At 34.8% G+C, this 17,492-nt stretch overlaps 1 protein-coding gene across 1 annotated transcript in view; it reads right to left on the reverse strand.

Annotated features, from left to right (window-relative positions):
- Positions 1–17,492, reverse strand: part of Dmd (dystrophin) — a 1,999,854-nt gene that overhangs the window by 1,623,749 nt on the left and 358,613 nt on the right. The window contains exons 5-7 of the mRNA XM_090326714.1: positions 17,128–17,220; positions 9,996–10,168; positions 79–197 (exon numbers count right to left, since the gene is read on the reverse strand). Of these exons, the coding sequence (XP_090182840.1) occupies positions 79–197; positions 9,996–10,168; positions 17,128–17,220 (385 nt within the window). The remainder of the gene's footprint in view (positions 1–78; positions 198–9,995; positions 10,169–17,127; positions 17,221–17,492) is intronic.

The raw sequence follows: 17,492 nt of genomic DNA on the forward strand, positions 1-17,492 counted from the left end.
TAGGAGGTGGAAAAAGGTCAAGCATGAGTAAGAGAGAACAGTAAACTAAGAGTAGTGGTAGTACAGAAATACACCAACCTTCAGGATCGAGCAGTTTCTCTATTCCTAGTTGACATTTCGCAATGTTGAATGCATGTTCCAGTCTTTGTGTAGCTGACTTCTGGGAAACCACACTATTCCAATCAAACAGATCTGGCCTGAAACATATACATACAAATATATATATATATATAAATACATCTAGAATGTTCCAAGAGAATCTGTTCAATTCTGAATTCAAATGGATAGCTCACATGCATCATCTTTTATTCTTCACTATTCTTCAACAGGATTGCCTGAGTCTTGAACTCAGGGTCAGAGCACTATCTCTGAGCTTTTTTTGGCTCAAGGCTAGCACTCTAACACTTGAGCCACAATTCCATTTTTAGATATTTTAGTGATTAATGGGAGATAAAGACTCTCATGGCTGCCCAAGCTGGCTTCAAACCAGGTTCTTCAGATCTCAGATCTCATATTCCAAAATAGCTAGGATTACAGTCATGAGTCACCAGCCTCCAAATTTCAATAACACCTAGTTTTAAAAAGTCATGGCTTTGTCTTTTGAGGAATCACCATACTGCTTTCCAGAGTGGTAGAACAAGTTTACACTCCCACCAACAGTGTAGTAGCGATCACTCCTGGCCAGCATCTGTTGTTATTAGATTTTGTGATAATGGCCATTCTAACTCGAGTGAGATGAAATCTCAAAGTTTTTTGATTTGCATTTCTTTTATGGCCAGAGGTGTTGAGCATTTCTTTATGTGTCTATTAGCCATTCTTATTTCCTCTTCAGAGAGGCTCTCTTTAAGACTTTAGCCTACTTTTTTTTTTTATTGTTGGGATAATGAATGGAGGGGTTCCAGTTACATCCATTAGGCAGTGGGTACATTATTTCTCACACATTGATACCCCATGTCATGTTTTTGTCCCCATTTTTCTCCTACCACTTCCTCCCAATCATCTTGTTTCCCCCCTTCCCTATCCTATTTCAAATAAACATATACACAATATACCAGGTAACAAATTCAGGTATAGTAACAATACGAAATTAGCTATAAATAGCCCACCATTTAATAGGATGATTTGCTTTTGAGAGGTTCAATTTTTTGAGCTGTAGATATATTTTAGATATGAGGCCCTTGTCTATTGTATGGCTAGTGAAGATCTTCTCCCACTCTATCGGCTTTCTATTTAACTTGCTAGCTATATCCTTTGCCATACAAAAGCTCGGCAGATTAATGCAGTCCCGTTTGTCCAAACTTTCTTTAATTTGTTGTGTTTCTGGGTCTAAAATAAGTTTCAATCTCTGCCAAAGGGACCTAGTTTTCATGGTATCTGCTTTTATCCAAAGTCTTTGATCCATTTGGAATTAATCTTGGTGCAGGGTGACAAAGAAGGATTCAACTTTAGTTTTCTGCCGGTGCTTTACCAATTCTGCCAGCACCATTTTTTGAAGAGCCTATCTTTCTTCCATCCTAATTTTTGGCTCCCTTATCAAAGATTAGGTGGCCATAGGTCTGCAGGTTTATTTCTAGGTCTTCAGTTCTATTCCATTGGTTTTCAGGCCTGTTCTTGTGCCAGTACCAAGATGTTTTGGTTACTATAGCTCTGTAATAAAGTCTAAAGTTTGGTATCGATATTCCTCCAATGCTGTTCTTTCTGATAAAGACTTTTCATTATACAGAGTCTTTTCTTATCCCACATGAATTTTTGCAATGCTTTCTCTATTTCATTAAAGAACAACATTGGGATATTGATGGATATTTCATTGAATTTGTAGCTAGCCCTTGGCAGGATTGCCATTTTCACGATGTCACTTCTTCCAGTCCAGGGGTATGGTTTTTTTTTCCACTTCCTCAGTTCTGCTTTGAGCTCCTCTATGACCCAGCAATTCCACTCCTTGGCATTTACCCAAATGTCCAGAAGTAAGGATAGTAAAGCCACTAGCACAACTATGTTCATTAAAGCATTATTTACCATAGCAAAGAAATGGAACCAACCCAGATGCCCCTCCGTAGATGAATGGATCAAGAAGCTGTGATACTTGGGGCTGGGAGTTTGGCCTAGTGGTAGAGTGCTCGAGTAACATGCATGAAGACTAAGTTTGCTTCCTCGGCACCACATACATAGAAAAAAGCCAGAAGTGGTGCTGAGGCTCAAGTGGTGGAGTTCTAGCCTTGAGAAAATCCAAGGACAGTGCTCAGGCCCTGAGCTTATGCCCAGGACTGGCAAAAAAAGAAGCTGTGATACTTATACACAATGGAATTCTATGCTGCCATCACAAAGAATGATATTGCCCCATTCGTAAAGAAATGGGAAGACTTGAAAAAAATAATATAAAGTGAAGTAAGCCGGACCCAAAGCAACATAAGCTCAATGTTTTCCCTCATTTGTAATAATTAGTACACATCTAGCGCTCTCCCACCAGAGGATTACAATAGCTTAAATCCTGTGTATATAGGTCATACGAGATGAAACTAAATAAAATGGACACTAGGATATGAAAACAAGAGCTTTATCTTTATCGATTGTTGTTCTTAATGTACTATGTAATTTCTCCTCTCTGTTTTGACCTTATGGTTAATCTCATGTTGTTACTGTATCTGACTTTGTTACCTGGTATATTTTATAAACGTTTATTTGTTTATTTGAAATAGGGAAGGGAAGAAGGGAAAGAAGAAAAGATCATTGGGAGGGGGTGGGGGGAGGGAAATGGTTTAAAAACATGAGATATCAATATGTGAGAAGTAATTCATCTACTACCTGACAAATGTAACTGTAACCTCTCTATACATTATCCTGACAATAAAAAATAAAATTAAATATTAAAAAGTCATAGTTTTAAGAATCCTGACATTGTAGGAATTAATGTGAAATAGTTTGTGCTCAATGAAATTAGGAAATGAAGAACACCCAGTCAAAAATAATTTAGTATACGTCATCAAGCAAGAATAAGATTTTAATTTTATTAAATCTTACAGATTTGCATACTTGCAACTTATAGGTGACTTCTAATTTTATACACCAATACCAAATCTCTTTCCTGAACTTCAGAGATTGTTCACCTACCTATTCTGTGTTTTTACTTGATCAGAAGAATCATATACAAAAATGGGTATTCCTTAAAACCGACTTATTTCTTCTACAGCTATGCCTTCCTTAATAATAACAAAGCTTTAACTTTCAGTATCTCAGAGAAAAATTGGTCATCGTTGATGACTTTCATTGTCACACAGTGTTTAGCTGAAATAAGAATCTGACCACTGCTCACTACCCTTATTGCCATTATGCCTTTTGTAATAAGTTACATAATTATGAAATGTGGAGCTATTAATGTGACATTTGCATTTATGCATATAATCTGTCTTGCTCTTATTTACTCTTTATTTTACTACTGTTTATTATATTTTAATCTGAAGTATTTTTTAAGTTTTTTTTGTAAATACTTAGAAAATTTTTGTTAAAAGGGTTAGTTAAACTAGTGGAAAATGGAAAAGAGAAACATTTTTGCTCCCCAGGCAGGAAATGGAATGGAATGATTCTAAACTCTTTCTATGTCTCCCTTTCCTTCATGGGAACATACAGATAAAATTTAGGTAGCAGAAGAGGCAATTATTATCCTACAAATATTTAAAATCTAACCAATGGGGAAGAAACCTGCATATACCATAATAAGTACACATTTAAAAACATTAAAATTAATTAAGTGGTTTTTAAAATATCTATGATATTTTATATTATCTTTAAGTAGTTGTACAGAGAAGGTACCATTTCACAAAGCAGTATATGAAATTGATGCAGCATTCGCGTCCACCTTTTACTCAACTTTGCTTTCTTTTCTTAATCGTATGCTACATACCTTAGCTTTTAAATGCACAAAGAACTACAAAACAATCAACTATAAAGGAAAGCAAGATAACTTTGTGTGGTAAATTAGACCATAATTCATAGACTAAACAAAGTAAGTTTTAAGGAAGATCGTATCATTATGGAGACTATAAATTTAGTTATTTTTTGCCAGTCCTTGGGCTTGAACTCAGGATCTGAGCACTATTCTTGAGATTTTTCTCAAGGCTAGAGCTGTACCACCTGAGCCACAGCACTACTTCCAGCCTCTTTTGTATGTATGTGGTACTGAGGAATTGAACCTACATCTTTGTGCATGATAGGCATGCATTCTACTACTAGGACATGCTCTGGCCCCTATTTAGTTAATTTTTGAAAGTGTAAATTTAAACCCTGGATCTACCGCATATCAGTCAAATGATGTTAGGTAATTCTATATTCTCTCTGGGTTTTAGCATCCTAACCTGTTAAGTGGGGCAATGGTAGTATTTTTCCTGAGAAATAAATGAGAATTTTGTTTAGAATAGTGTATAAAATAATAATTTTTAAGCATTGACTACTCTTATTTTGTTCTACAATTAACTATATTTCAATAACAACATTTATTTTCATGACCAATTCAAACTAGGTAAAAATAATTTTACAGAGAAGATAAAAATGTTATTTTTTTGTTTGCTTATGTGCTCATACCAAGGCTTGAACTCAGGGCATGAAGCTGGAATTTAGCTTTTTAGTTCAAGACTCATGCTCCACCACTTGAGCCTCATCCCTCTTTCCTTAAAAATATTTTAAGTGAAAGAATTTTATTATAAGCAACTTGTGCTGGAAAAAAGATAATGGTAAAAAACTTCTGTGCAATAAATATCAGACAGTCAAATGTTTCTTTCTACACCTGAGAGAAAGTTTTTTAACTGTATTTTATTGTTAGGGTGTTATATAGAGATGTTATGGTTACATTCATCAGGTAGTGGGTATACTACTTCTTGAAAGTTGATGCCACTTCCCATGTTTTTCTTCCATTTTCCCTCTCTCTACCCCTCCCAATTCTTTTTTTCTTTTCCCTTCCCTATTTCAAATAAACAAATTAATGTATTTACAATATGCCAGGGTGAAAATCAGATATAATAACCACATGAGATAAACCTTAAGGGGAAAAAAGAGAAAAGAAATAATTTCACATAATACAATAAGAACAGCAATCACAAAGATAAACCTCTTTTTTACATATCCTGGCATTCATTTCACTTAGCCTCATCTTATACAGCCATATGTACATGGCTTTTGAACTATTGTGATCCTCCACTAGGGGAATGCTAGATATATACTAATTGATACAAATGAGGGAAACCATAGAGCCTATGTTCCTTTGGGCCTAAATTACTTTACTTAATATGATTCCAAATCTTTCCATTTTCTTACAAATGGGGCAATGCCATTATTTCTGATGGTAGCATAGAATTCCATGGTTATAAATACCACATCTTCTTGATCCATTCGTCTACTGAGGGACATCTAGGTTGGTTCTATATCTTTGCTATGGTAGGTGGTTCTATATCTTTGCTATGGTAAATAATGCTTCAATGAACATCATTGTGCTAGTAGCTCTAGTTTTTCTTTCTGGACATTTGGGTAAATGCCTAGGAGAGGGATTGCTGGGTCATGGGGGAGCCCTATGTTTAGTTTTTGGAGGAACCACCATAATGCTTTCCAGAGTGGTAAAAAAGTTTACACTACCACCAACAGTGTAGTAGCATTTCGTTACTGCCACATCCAGACAGAATCTGTTGTTCTTAGATTTCTTGATAATGGCCACTCTAACTGGGGTGAGGCAAAATCTCAGTTATTTTGATTTGCATTTTTTATGGCAAGAGATATTGATCATTTCTTCATGTGTCTATAGGCCATTCTCATTTCTTCTTCAGAGAAGACTATCTTTAAGTCTTTGGCCCATCTTTTAATAGGATGGTTGTTTCTTTGAAGATTAGTTTTGGAGTGATTCAATTTCTTTAGCTGTTGATATATTTTAGATATGAGGCCTTTTTCTGTTGTATAGTTAGTGAAGATCTTCTCCCACTCTATGGACTTTTTATTTAATTTGCTAGCTCTGTCATTTACTATACAGAAGCTCTGCAGTTTAATGAAGTCCCATTTGTCCAAACTTTCTTTAATTTTTTTCTGAGCCTTTATTAGGAAAGTTTCCGTCAGTGCCAATGAACCCTAGTCTATCTCCTATTCCTTCCTGTAAAGTTTTTAGGGTATCTGCTTTTACCTCAAGATTTTTGATCCATTTGTAATTAATTTTGGCACAATGTTACAGTTGTTTTTTTATTAAAGAATTTATTAACATTGATTTTTACATCATATTTCAAATGGCATGTTTAACAAGTATTCAAGAGGGGAATCTCTATATACAATCACTGGCACTTAGATCTTAGAACATAATTAAAATTAAGCTGAGGGTTTGTATGTCATAGGTACATATTAATCTATGTAATAAAATATGTTGAACCCAGACGGCCTATTGCAGATGAATGGATACAAAAATGTGATATATATATATATATATATATATATGAAATCTACATAACCAACAGACAAGATAAAATAATGGCATTTGTTGGGGATTGGATGAAGCTAGAGCGAATCATGTTGAATGAGATAAGTCAAGACAAAAGGTACAAAAGGCACATGGTATCCTTAATATGTGGATATTAGATCCAAACAGTACAAGAGTGATGACTCAATATTTGGGTACCCAATGTTATGGACAAGGTCTTGGAGATATAAACATAACTATATAAACATAAAAATTTATGATGGGCTAAAAACTCTATGGCTGTTTTTTTTAAAGGTACTGTTAGCCAGTTGTTGTGTTTTAAGCCTGTAATCCTATCTTCTTCGGAGTCTGAGATCTGAGGATCATGGTTTGAAGCCAGCCCCAGGCAAACCTGGCAGTATAGCTGTGGCTCAAGCGATAGAGGGCTAGCCTTGACCAAAAATGTTTAGTAACAGTGCCCAGTCTCTATGTTCAAGGACTGGAAAATTTTTTTAAAGACATTTTCATATTATTTTAATTTAAGATAGAAATAATTCAAATGCCATGATTAAATGTAACCAATAAAACTAGGAAATAGAGATAAGCTAATTTCTCTAGGCTTTCTTTTGAGGAGCAATAAATACATACACTGTTAGAAATCAATTTATCAAGGAAAAAAATTATTCAATATATGATATATTGTTGTAATAATCATCAAGAAAAATGTAGAGCTGTCGGTGACTGCATCTTGTACTAGACTGTGATGAGGTAGAGTTTTGATCACAAAGGACTTTGTTTTGCTTTCTACAAATTCTAAAATCTAATTTTTAAAACCATACACTATGGTCCCAAAAGAAGGAAAAAGATAAATTAATTGCAAATTTAAAGATATTGCAACCTTGTTTGCCTATTTGGGAGATGTTTCTAATCAATTATCAATAAGAATGGAATCTTGATTCCTTTTATCTCCACTGTAGTAGAATCTGTGTTTTAGCACAAAACATTTAATTTTCAAGGTCCTTTGTCAATCTCCTTGCTCTATATTAAGCACATGTCTTTGTTCTATATAGCTTAGTCACTCAATTATCTAAATCAGGACACCTCATGACATTACAAAGTATATCAATGACAATCACCTTGGAACAGAAAATTGAACCATTTTCCTTTCTTTAGATAAACAATATGAACGTCTGTTAAAAGCAGAGGCAGATGATTCAGGAGAGAACATTAAACAACTATGAGAAACCTCTTGAAAAGTAACCATATAATGTATAAAGACATAGTTACTGATGATTCATTCAGTACACTAGGGAGAATTTATAAATGAGGATATTTTTGACTGAGGAAGACTAGGTCAGGGACAGAGCAATTTGAATATACTTACTATCCTAAGTACAAATTTATTCAGAAATCATAAAATTGAACATTAACAAATGTAGTGTATGAACATGCTCATAGGATGGAAATATTCCACTTAAAGAGATAACTTTAGATTGCCTACAAGGACCACATAACCTGATTCTCTATATTCTTGTTCATCTGAAAGTGTGTACATGAAAAATAAGATCAATATTTTTTCAGGCCCTTCACATGAAGCATGTGTCTGCATAAATCAGCACTGATTTATGATGCAGAAGGAAAAAAAAAAAACCTCTATCCCTCCTCACCTGACAGTATTAAAGCAATGATTATTTTTCTTCTATTGTGCTTAGAAAAAACAATGCATTAACATTGCTTAACATGCTGATTGGGTGTCAGTCTGCCTCCTTTCTGGAATCAGGTTGCTGAGTCATTCACCTGGAAACCCAGTCTGGATGGGGTTAATTAAACCCAGCTGGAACATGACACCTAACAAAGATGCTTATTTAGAGAGTGTTTGCCCTTGGGTCGAGCTTTAGCATGAAGAAAATTTATATTCTGAGCCTTTCTAGAAGCAAGAGTGGCATAGGAAATTGGTAGCCTTGTCAAACAAAAAGAAAAATTAGAACAAGAAAGGATACCCTGCACTAAGAATCAGTGCATTCGCGTTCATTTTAAACACAGTTAATTAGGCAATGCATTTCATCATGTGTAGTAAATGTTATAGGAAATAATAAGACCAAAGTAACCAGGAGCTGGTTGTTCATGCCTATAATCTGAGCTATTCAGGAGACTTAGTGCTGCAGGATCAGGATTCAGAGCCAGCACAGAAAAGTCTGCTTGACTCCATTTCCAATTAACCAGTAAAATACCAGACAAGAGGTGTTGCTCAAGTGATAGAGAGCCAGACATGAACAAGAATGCTGATCATGAGGTTGAAGCCATGAGTTCAAACCCTGGTACTGTAATAACCTGTCATGCTTAACTGAAATTTCTGTTTTTGTTTTTGAGTGTGATTTTGTCCTTGTGATTATTAACACAGGATGACATCATATAGTGACAACCACTGGAGTGTGGTTTTTAAGAACTCAGCCCCACTGAAGATCTAGGCTGATCTCTGACAGCCCGGAGGTGCAGAGCAGACTCTAAACAGCATTTAAATTGACTCCTAACTCAGTTTCACTGAGGGCTGGTGACTTGAATGCTATGGATTCAAGACTTGCCTGAGTGGTTGGGATATAACAGTACACACACACACAAACTCATAACAAAACTTGACATTTCCTAAAGCCTATATATGTTTATAACACATGTGGTAAGGTACTGTAGTGACTGTACATATATATATATATACTATTATGAGCTATATATTACACAAATATGAATAAAATATTTTTACATATTTTGCTTATATTTTTTCTAGATTTTTTTTGCCAGTCCTGGGCTTGAGCTCAGGGCCTGAGCACTGTCCTTGGGCTTTTTCCTCAAGGCTAGACCTCTACTACTTGAGCCACAGCACCACTTCTGGCTTTTTTTTTTTCTGTGAATGTGGTACCGAGGAATTGAACCTGAGTCTTCATGCATGCTAAGACAAGCACTCTACCACTAGGCCAAAAAAAAAAATTAATCATTCCAACATAAGGGATAGCTGGTTTAAAATGCTCAACACAGTTAACAGATGGCGTAGTAGAAAATAATCTGAAATCACATTTGGAAAAGAGACATCTCAGATTCTAAAACCATACTTATGTGGGGCACGTCACATCAAGGGTAAAAGGCCTACCTCATGGCCCAGTGCTCACTTCCTGGTTTTGGAGATCCAACCTGCCTGTCTCCTGGTTGGGAGGTTTGGCTATGGTTTGTGATGTAAAATAAGGCTACCTCGAACCCATGGATTGGCCCTGCTGCCCTCTCTGACCGCACCTACCTTCCCCTGTCCTGCCTACTTTTATGTTAATAGATTCCTGCTTCTTACTTTAGCCCCTGGTATCTTCCCATTAAATGAGTCTGCTGTGACATTCTCCCTGGCGTGTCTTTGTCTTCCCTCTGGAAGAAGGGAGGGCTGTGTGAAGGCGGCCAGCAGGCCCTAACCTTTCTCAGTCTCATCTTAGTCGGGGCGTGTTCTCTTTGCCCTTCCTGCTGGTCAGGAGGCAAACAGTGCTAAAAACCCCGACATACTTATACAAGTTATTTAATATGTGAGCAATATACTTACCTATGACTGTGAATGAGAGCATTCAAAGCCAGTCCATCAGACCAGCTGGTGGTGAAATTGATGACATTAACCTGTGGATAATTGCGAGTTGATTGTCGGACCCAGCTAAGAAGAATTTTTTCACTGTTGGTTTGTTGCAATCCAGCCATGATATTTTTCATTACATTTTTGACCTATATATGTAAATAGAAAATTTTTTAATAAGAAAACACATTCCATGAACAAAAACTCTGTAAACTTCAATATGAATGTCCTTTCTTTAGTAAAAACATGTGATAACTTTACTCTAGTTACTAAGGAGAAAGAATAGATTTTTTTTTAACCAGGGCTACATCCATTCTAAATAGTTAGAAATCTATTTTGACAGTTGCTGGCTTGTACCACTTATAACTCCTAGCTTCTGCCATATTTAATTATAAATGTTATGTTTTTTCTCTCACCTTTCTAATTTACAATGGAGAGACCAGAGTAGATACCAATAATTAAAGTTCAATCTGATTTTCTTTTTGAAAAAGAGAAATAACACAGTAAATAAGTAAAGGTGTTTTTAAAAATATAGTTCAAATTTTTCCTTTGTAAATTGTGTGAAATGGGAAAACTACCAAAACATTTTAGGATTTGGTTTCTTTTTCTATACAAGCAACATGATTACAAGAAGATATAGTAAAATATAAACTCTAGTTTTCTAGTATACATAAATAATACATATTGTTTCTTTAATGAACTGGAAAAGGTAAAAGTCAAAAAAATTTTTTTGCCAGTCCTGGCATGGACTCAGGGCATTAGCACTGTCCTTGGATTTTCTCAAGGCTAGAGCTCTACCATTTGAGCCACATGACCACTTTTGGCTTTTTTCTATGTATGTGGGATTGAGGAATGGAATTGGGGTCTTCATGCATGCTAGGCAAGCACTCTACTATTCGACCAAACTCCCAGCCCCAAATGTTTATTTTTTAATCAGCCAAAAATTAAAATAGAAATATTTCTTTCTAAGATCTATAGCTATAACTATATAACTATATCTCTGTGGGCTTAATTTTATATTCATTAAATGGTTTCTGTACATTTCATTCTTTCCTAGGCTTTGGGTTAGTGCAAAATATTTTTGAAGTTTCATTTCTCTAAGTAATCTGAGGCACAACTTCATTTTAAGAATGTTTATAAATTTCGAGAGTTCAAGGACATTTAATTATAGAACATATTGTCTACATATTCTATTGAAGGTATTTCTATTTTAAATATATGGTTTAAGTCCATTCTGAGGTTTATGAAGGCAATGCATTTAAGTAAACGTGATCCATCTTTAGCATCAGGGACTTTCTGTTTTAGAAGTATAAGGTTATATGCTACCAAAATTTGATCAAATGGTGTATATTTATGCACAAGTTAAATATCATATTTTATTTTGCTTTTTCATCCATGTAGAAATTAACAAGCACCTTGAGGAAAATACATATTTTAGCATCATGAGTGCTAGTCATCTTTTTGATGAAGATTCAATGCAAATTTCAGGACACATTATCAAATCAGATTTTTAAAAACTTGAAATAAGTCTCAGATGACATTGAAAAACATGGTATTAATTGGAAGATACAAATTCTTGTGTGCATATTCTTGGTAACTAGATCATTTAGTCAGTTACTTGGTGAGAATGTAAGTCAAATCATTTCATAAGGAATATAATTTTTCACATAATGTATACTTTATGAAATGTGCAACTGTTACAGGCCTTTTGATTCATGTCCTGTGCCAGGGTTGGCATCAGTGGCCACCAGCGCACTAGTGGTGATGGATTATCACTGGTCATGGAAATATCCAGTGATGCATTTGTAAAATGCTTTCCAGATTGCCCTCTGTGTGTATTATGTTTAAGGAAAAGTATGGATTTAATTCAAACTCTTTGTGAATCATTATGCCACTAATTCAGCTTATCAACCTCAGGTTCAAGTTATTGCTACTGGGATGCAAATATTGCTGAGAAAAAAGATAAAGGACAATGTGTGAAAGTAATTTATAATGTTCCTATATCAGAAACAGTTATCCAAAAATCATTGGTGCTAAGGTAAGCCTCTCATGAAAGAAATATCTTACCTTCAGGACTTAAAGTCCTTGAGAGAGAATGAAATGAAACATGCAAGGATGTGTATTTGTATGAGAGTATGTGTGTATTTGTGGGTATATGAAAGGGAGAGAGATACAGAGGAAGTGAGAGAGCCGGTAACATAAATCTCCTTATGAAAAAATAACCGAAATTGTCAAGGAGCATTGATTTTTAAAACTAACTACAAAGAGCAGAACTAAGGAAGTGGAAAAACCTCCCATGCTACTGAATTGGAAGAATTAACATTTTTAAAAATGGTAATCCTGACAAGGGCTACCTACAAATTCAATGCAATATCTATCAATATCCCTATGCCATTCTTTAATGAAATAGAGGAAGCAATCCAAAAATTCTTATGGAATAAGAAAAGACTCTGTAGAGCAAAAATGATGCATATAAGAAAAAAACAGTGCTGGAGGAATAACAAAACCAAACTTCAGACACTGTTACAGAGCTACAGTTATCAAAACAGTTTTGTACTGGCACAAGAATAGGCCTGAGGACTAATGGAATAGAAGTGAAGACCCAGAAATCAACCCAGAGACCTATGGGAACCTATCCTTTGATAAGGGAGCCAAAAAAAAAAGGATGGAAGAAAGGCAGCGTTTTCAAAAAATGGTGCTGGCAGAATTGGTTAAGCACCTGTAGAAAACTAAAATTGGGTCCTCTTCCCACTTCTGCCACCTCTGCCTTCATAAATTATTGGTCCTAAGAACAGTATCCCAGTCTCAAATCTACATCCCAGAAACCAGCCTGTAATTAGAATGTGTTGTAGAACTAGATGTGAAATGAGGTAGGAGGAAGATTCTACATGGAAAGGAGTTTGTGACACTGCTGAAAAAGAGAACATTATTTTGTACAGAAATGGGTAGGCACAAAGGTGTTTATACGAAGAGGTTCGGCAGACAAAATCATTAATTTTGTAATGACATATGAAGTTTACTGTGTGAATTACTTTAGTTACTTTAACTCAGCCAGAAACTGGAAATCTGACTTCTGTTAGTACACCACAGTTCAGATTTTATTTTATTTCCAACTGATTACCAGAACCAAGTTTACCACTTGAGAAAAGATGGTTTGCATTTACAAAATGGAAAGAAAGATGCCAAGCACACATTTTCTGCATCACAATTTTGTTCAAAGTCACTTACTGCTGAAAATAGACATGGCTTTTCAGTCTAACAATTTTATTTGAAGTGGAAACTTCAAAAACATTGACTGGAAAGTAGTGTTGATATTACCAATTCTCAAAAGTTCAAGGAAAAGTTATGGGCAGTACCATTAATAACATAGCACATGCCATTGGAAGAAGAGATTCATATATTTTTGTGTCTTAAAGCATTTCATAATCTGATATATCTGAAAAGTACATTAAGATGACGAGGATTTTTAATCTTTACTGAGATTCAAAGGCGTCTTCTGTGTAATTAAAAGGCATATATAAAATAGTGAAAATATCTTTGGAGATTCAATGAAATATACAACAGCAAATATTGTATAAAAGTGTTCTGTAATTTTGGGTGAACAGGCCAATATGCTAGAAGAGAGATGAGAAAAAGAGGCAGAGGCAGAGAAGACTGTATTCTTTCGATCACAAAAAGTTCAAGGATGTACATGAAAATAACAGTGTATAAAGGAAGATTTCAGACAAGAAAAGATTGAAAAAATACTTCTAGAATTCCTGTGCATATTTTTTTCTTATGTTACCCCTTTCCTTATACTCACTCAAACTGATCACTCATAAGCAAATAAAGAAAATGTCAGATAACATGAATAGCATTGAAATCCTTTCCCTGAGTGATATTACAAGTAAGAACAAAGGATTTTAGGAAATAAAAAAGGATAAGAGAGGTTCCAGATGATAAATGAAATTAATAAATATTTTCAGAGATCTGTATTTAACTGAGTTTTCCTCCTTGCTCTCTCACAATCAACACCTGTTCCATTCAGTGTGGTTCACAGTCTGGGGTCATTCTATAATTGGTTACTAGGTCATAAGGTAAGACAACTGAGCAAGTGCAAGAAAATTTTATGGTCATTTCACCAACTACTATTCACATTACTATACTTAATAATAAAAGGAAGTAAGGTTTGTGTAGCATTTTCTCTTTTTTTCTATGTTTCAGTTTAGTATTTTGCATATCATAGACTAGAAGAGAAAGTGTTTCTTCTTTAAGATGTTTTGAGAAGTACTGAGCAAAAACGGAAAATTGTTTGATGGTGGTGGTGTATTCCCTATTGTCTGTAGTTATGTTTTTCTATCACTCTTCCCACATTACTGTAATATGCAGTTGAACTTGCACTGAGTAACTGAAATTAAATGGCATGGACACTACTGGGAAATCATTATGGTATCTGTGTTGAGTAGGTCTACCCCTGACCTATACACTATTTTGATGTGAACCAAGACCAATTTACAATTCAAGTTAAAATTCAAGTCAACTAAATGAACTTCTGACAACTATTATAATACAGAGGAACTTCCAACACAATGCTAAATGAAAGAAACTATACAAAATGCACATATTATATTATCATTGGAATTTAATGTGCAGGAAACAAAATATATAGACATAGAAATAGATTAGAAGTTAGAGTTAGAGTAGTTATATAGAGTGATTGTAGTGTACAAGAAAAAAAATGTTCTTAGAGTGGTGGAAATGTGCCAAAATGAGATTGTACTGGTGGATAATACAACTCTAAATAGCCTAAAATTTAGCTTGATTAGGGAATAAAACCTGTTCCTTCCTCAAGAATGTTTGAGAAGTCACTGAAAGAACTAAACCAGATTGGTACACATTGAATTCTACTCTGAGGAGTGGTAAATTTATGCTATAAAATTTAGATATCAATGGAGAAATTTTATTTAAAAAACAGTAATTCCTACTAGTAAAAAAGGCAAAGATATCTCAAGTATCCTCTAGATTCTTAAAATAGATGGGAAAAGTGCTAAGCAATCAATGTCATTCATAGGACATTTTTCAAATAACAATGGCTCACTATACTGATATATACTATACTGAATATACAGATATTCTTTTAGATCAGTCTCATCAGTTTTACAGAGGTCAAATAAATGCATTCAGAAATGCTATCATCATGAATAAAAAAATCCTGCAATTTCAAAATCAGACTGTAATTTGGGAATTTAGTAGTTATACTAATAATTCATAATTACAGTCATATCTTACTTTTTTATTGACATTAATTTACATTTAAAGAACACAGTTGTTTTTTGAAGTTCATTCTTTTACCAATAATTTACAGAAAACATGCCTTTCTTGTGTGTGTGTGTGTGTGTGTGTGTGTGTGTGTGTGTGTGTGTGTGTGTGTCCTAGAGATTGGAGTCAGGGGCTGGGTGCTGTCCCTGAGATATTTTTCTCAAGGCTAGTGCTTTACCAATTGAGCCATAGCTCCACTCCTGGCTTTCTAGGGGATTAATTAAAAACAAGAGTCTCCTGGACTTTCTTATCTGCTTGATCCTCAGACCTCAACCTTCTGAATGTCTAAATTTACAGGTGAGTTATAGGAACATGGCTGAGGCTTTTCTTTCTTTTTTATTCCTTTCTTTCTTTCTTCCTTTCTTCCTTTCTTCCTTTTGCCTTCCTTCCTTCCTTTCTTCCTTTCTTCCTTCCTTTTTGTGGGTAGTGAGGCTTCAATTCTGAGCCTGGGCACTGCTCCTGAGCTATTCAGCTCAAGAGTAGTGCTCCACCACTTTGAGAAACAGCACTACTTCCTGTTTTTTTGGTGGTTAGATGATAAGTCTCAGGGACTTTCATGCCTGGGCTGGCTTTGAACAGTGATCCTAAGATCTCAGCTTCCTGATTAGCTAGGATTACAGGCATGAGCCACCAGTGTGCAGCTGATGCATTTCTTTCTTTCCTTTTTTTTTTTTTTGTTGGCCGGTCCTGGGCTTGAGCTCAGGTCCTGAGCACCATCCTTGGACTTTCTCAAGGCTAGAGCTCTACCACTTGAGCCTCAGCACTAATTCTGGCATTTTCTATGTATGTGGTACCAAGGAATCGAACCCAGGTCTTCATGCATGGTAGGCAAGCACTCTACCACTAGGCCAAACTCCCAGCCCCTGATGCATTTCCTTTGACAAAACTCTTCAGTCACTCATAAGAAAGTTGTAGAATGCACATATTTTATAAAAAAGAACTTTTTTCTTTTCTTTTTTTTTTCGCAATCCTGGGGCTTGAACTCAGGGCTTGAACACTGTCCTTGGATTTTTCTCAAGGCTAGAACTCTACCATTTGAGCCATAGCACCATTTCCAACTTTTTTCGATGTATGTGGTAACGAGGAATTAAACCTGGGTCTTCATGCTTGCTAGGCAAGGACTCTACCACTATAAACCCAGCCCTAAAAATACTTTAGTTTACCTATGACTAGAGCTTTGTTTTTTTGTTTCATCCTTAGAACATAAAATAAAAATTAGAAAATGACTATTAGAATGGTTAATGAATAAACAAGGACTGAATTGTGGGAAACGTCTCAGTTTTTTGACAATGAAAATGTCAAAATAATGTTAAGAATTTAGTATCACATCAGAAAACTGCAACAGGAAATCTCATTTAGGGAGAATGTTAACACTTTGTATCTAGCTTGAAGTTTCTTGTATTTGGAACAAAAAGCAACATGTTTTATCTTTTACAAATAATCTGCATAGTATACAATAGTTTTGCATATTTTTGTGTGGTACAAGGCTAATATTTTAGAATTCGTTACAAGATTTGAAGTAGCACCTTGTAATTTGTATACAGGGCAAGTGTAAAATCGTACCATAAAATGCTTTATAAATGCACACTTTTGAATATAAGAAATTTAGTATTTTTTAAAAAAAATCACCCTTGAAAATAAACCTTTAACATCTCAATTGCCATGGATTTTACTGAGTTAAAAGGAAGAACTATGGAGAGGGCTTGGTATTGTTCATGATATGTGTGTTTATATTGCAAGCCAAAGGTTAAAACAAAAAAAAAGATTAGCAACATGTTATTTTAAAGTAAAACATTCATCAATATTTTACCTGCCAGTGGAGGATTATATTCCAAATCAAACCAAGAGTCAGTTTATGATTTCCATCCACTATGTCAGTGCTTCCAATATTCACTAAATCAACCTGTTTTTTTTAAAAAAAAAAAAAAGAGGGGAACACTTGAAGAAAAGAGACAAAGTGACTAAATATGAAAAGAAACAAAATTTAAAGACAATTACATTTAGCTATTATTAGAGCCATGACGTAGCATTATTCTAGTAGCATTATTCTTTTTAAAACAATCCAAAAATAGAAACAAATGTAAATTTATAATTTACAAATTTGTAAATTTACTTATTCTACATCTCAAACAATTATCCTCTAATTAATTTATCATGATAGGAAATGGAAATCCT

The sequence above is a fragment of the Megascapheus bottae genome, chromosome X, assembly GCF_031878675.1.
Source record: "Megascapheus bottae isolate mThoBot1 chromosome X, mThoBot2.hap1, whole genome shotgun sequence".
In the NCBI taxonomy this organism is placed as follows: domain Eukaryota; kingdom Metazoa; phylum Chordata; class Mammalia; order Rodentia; family Geomyidae; genus Megascapheus; species Megascapheus bottae.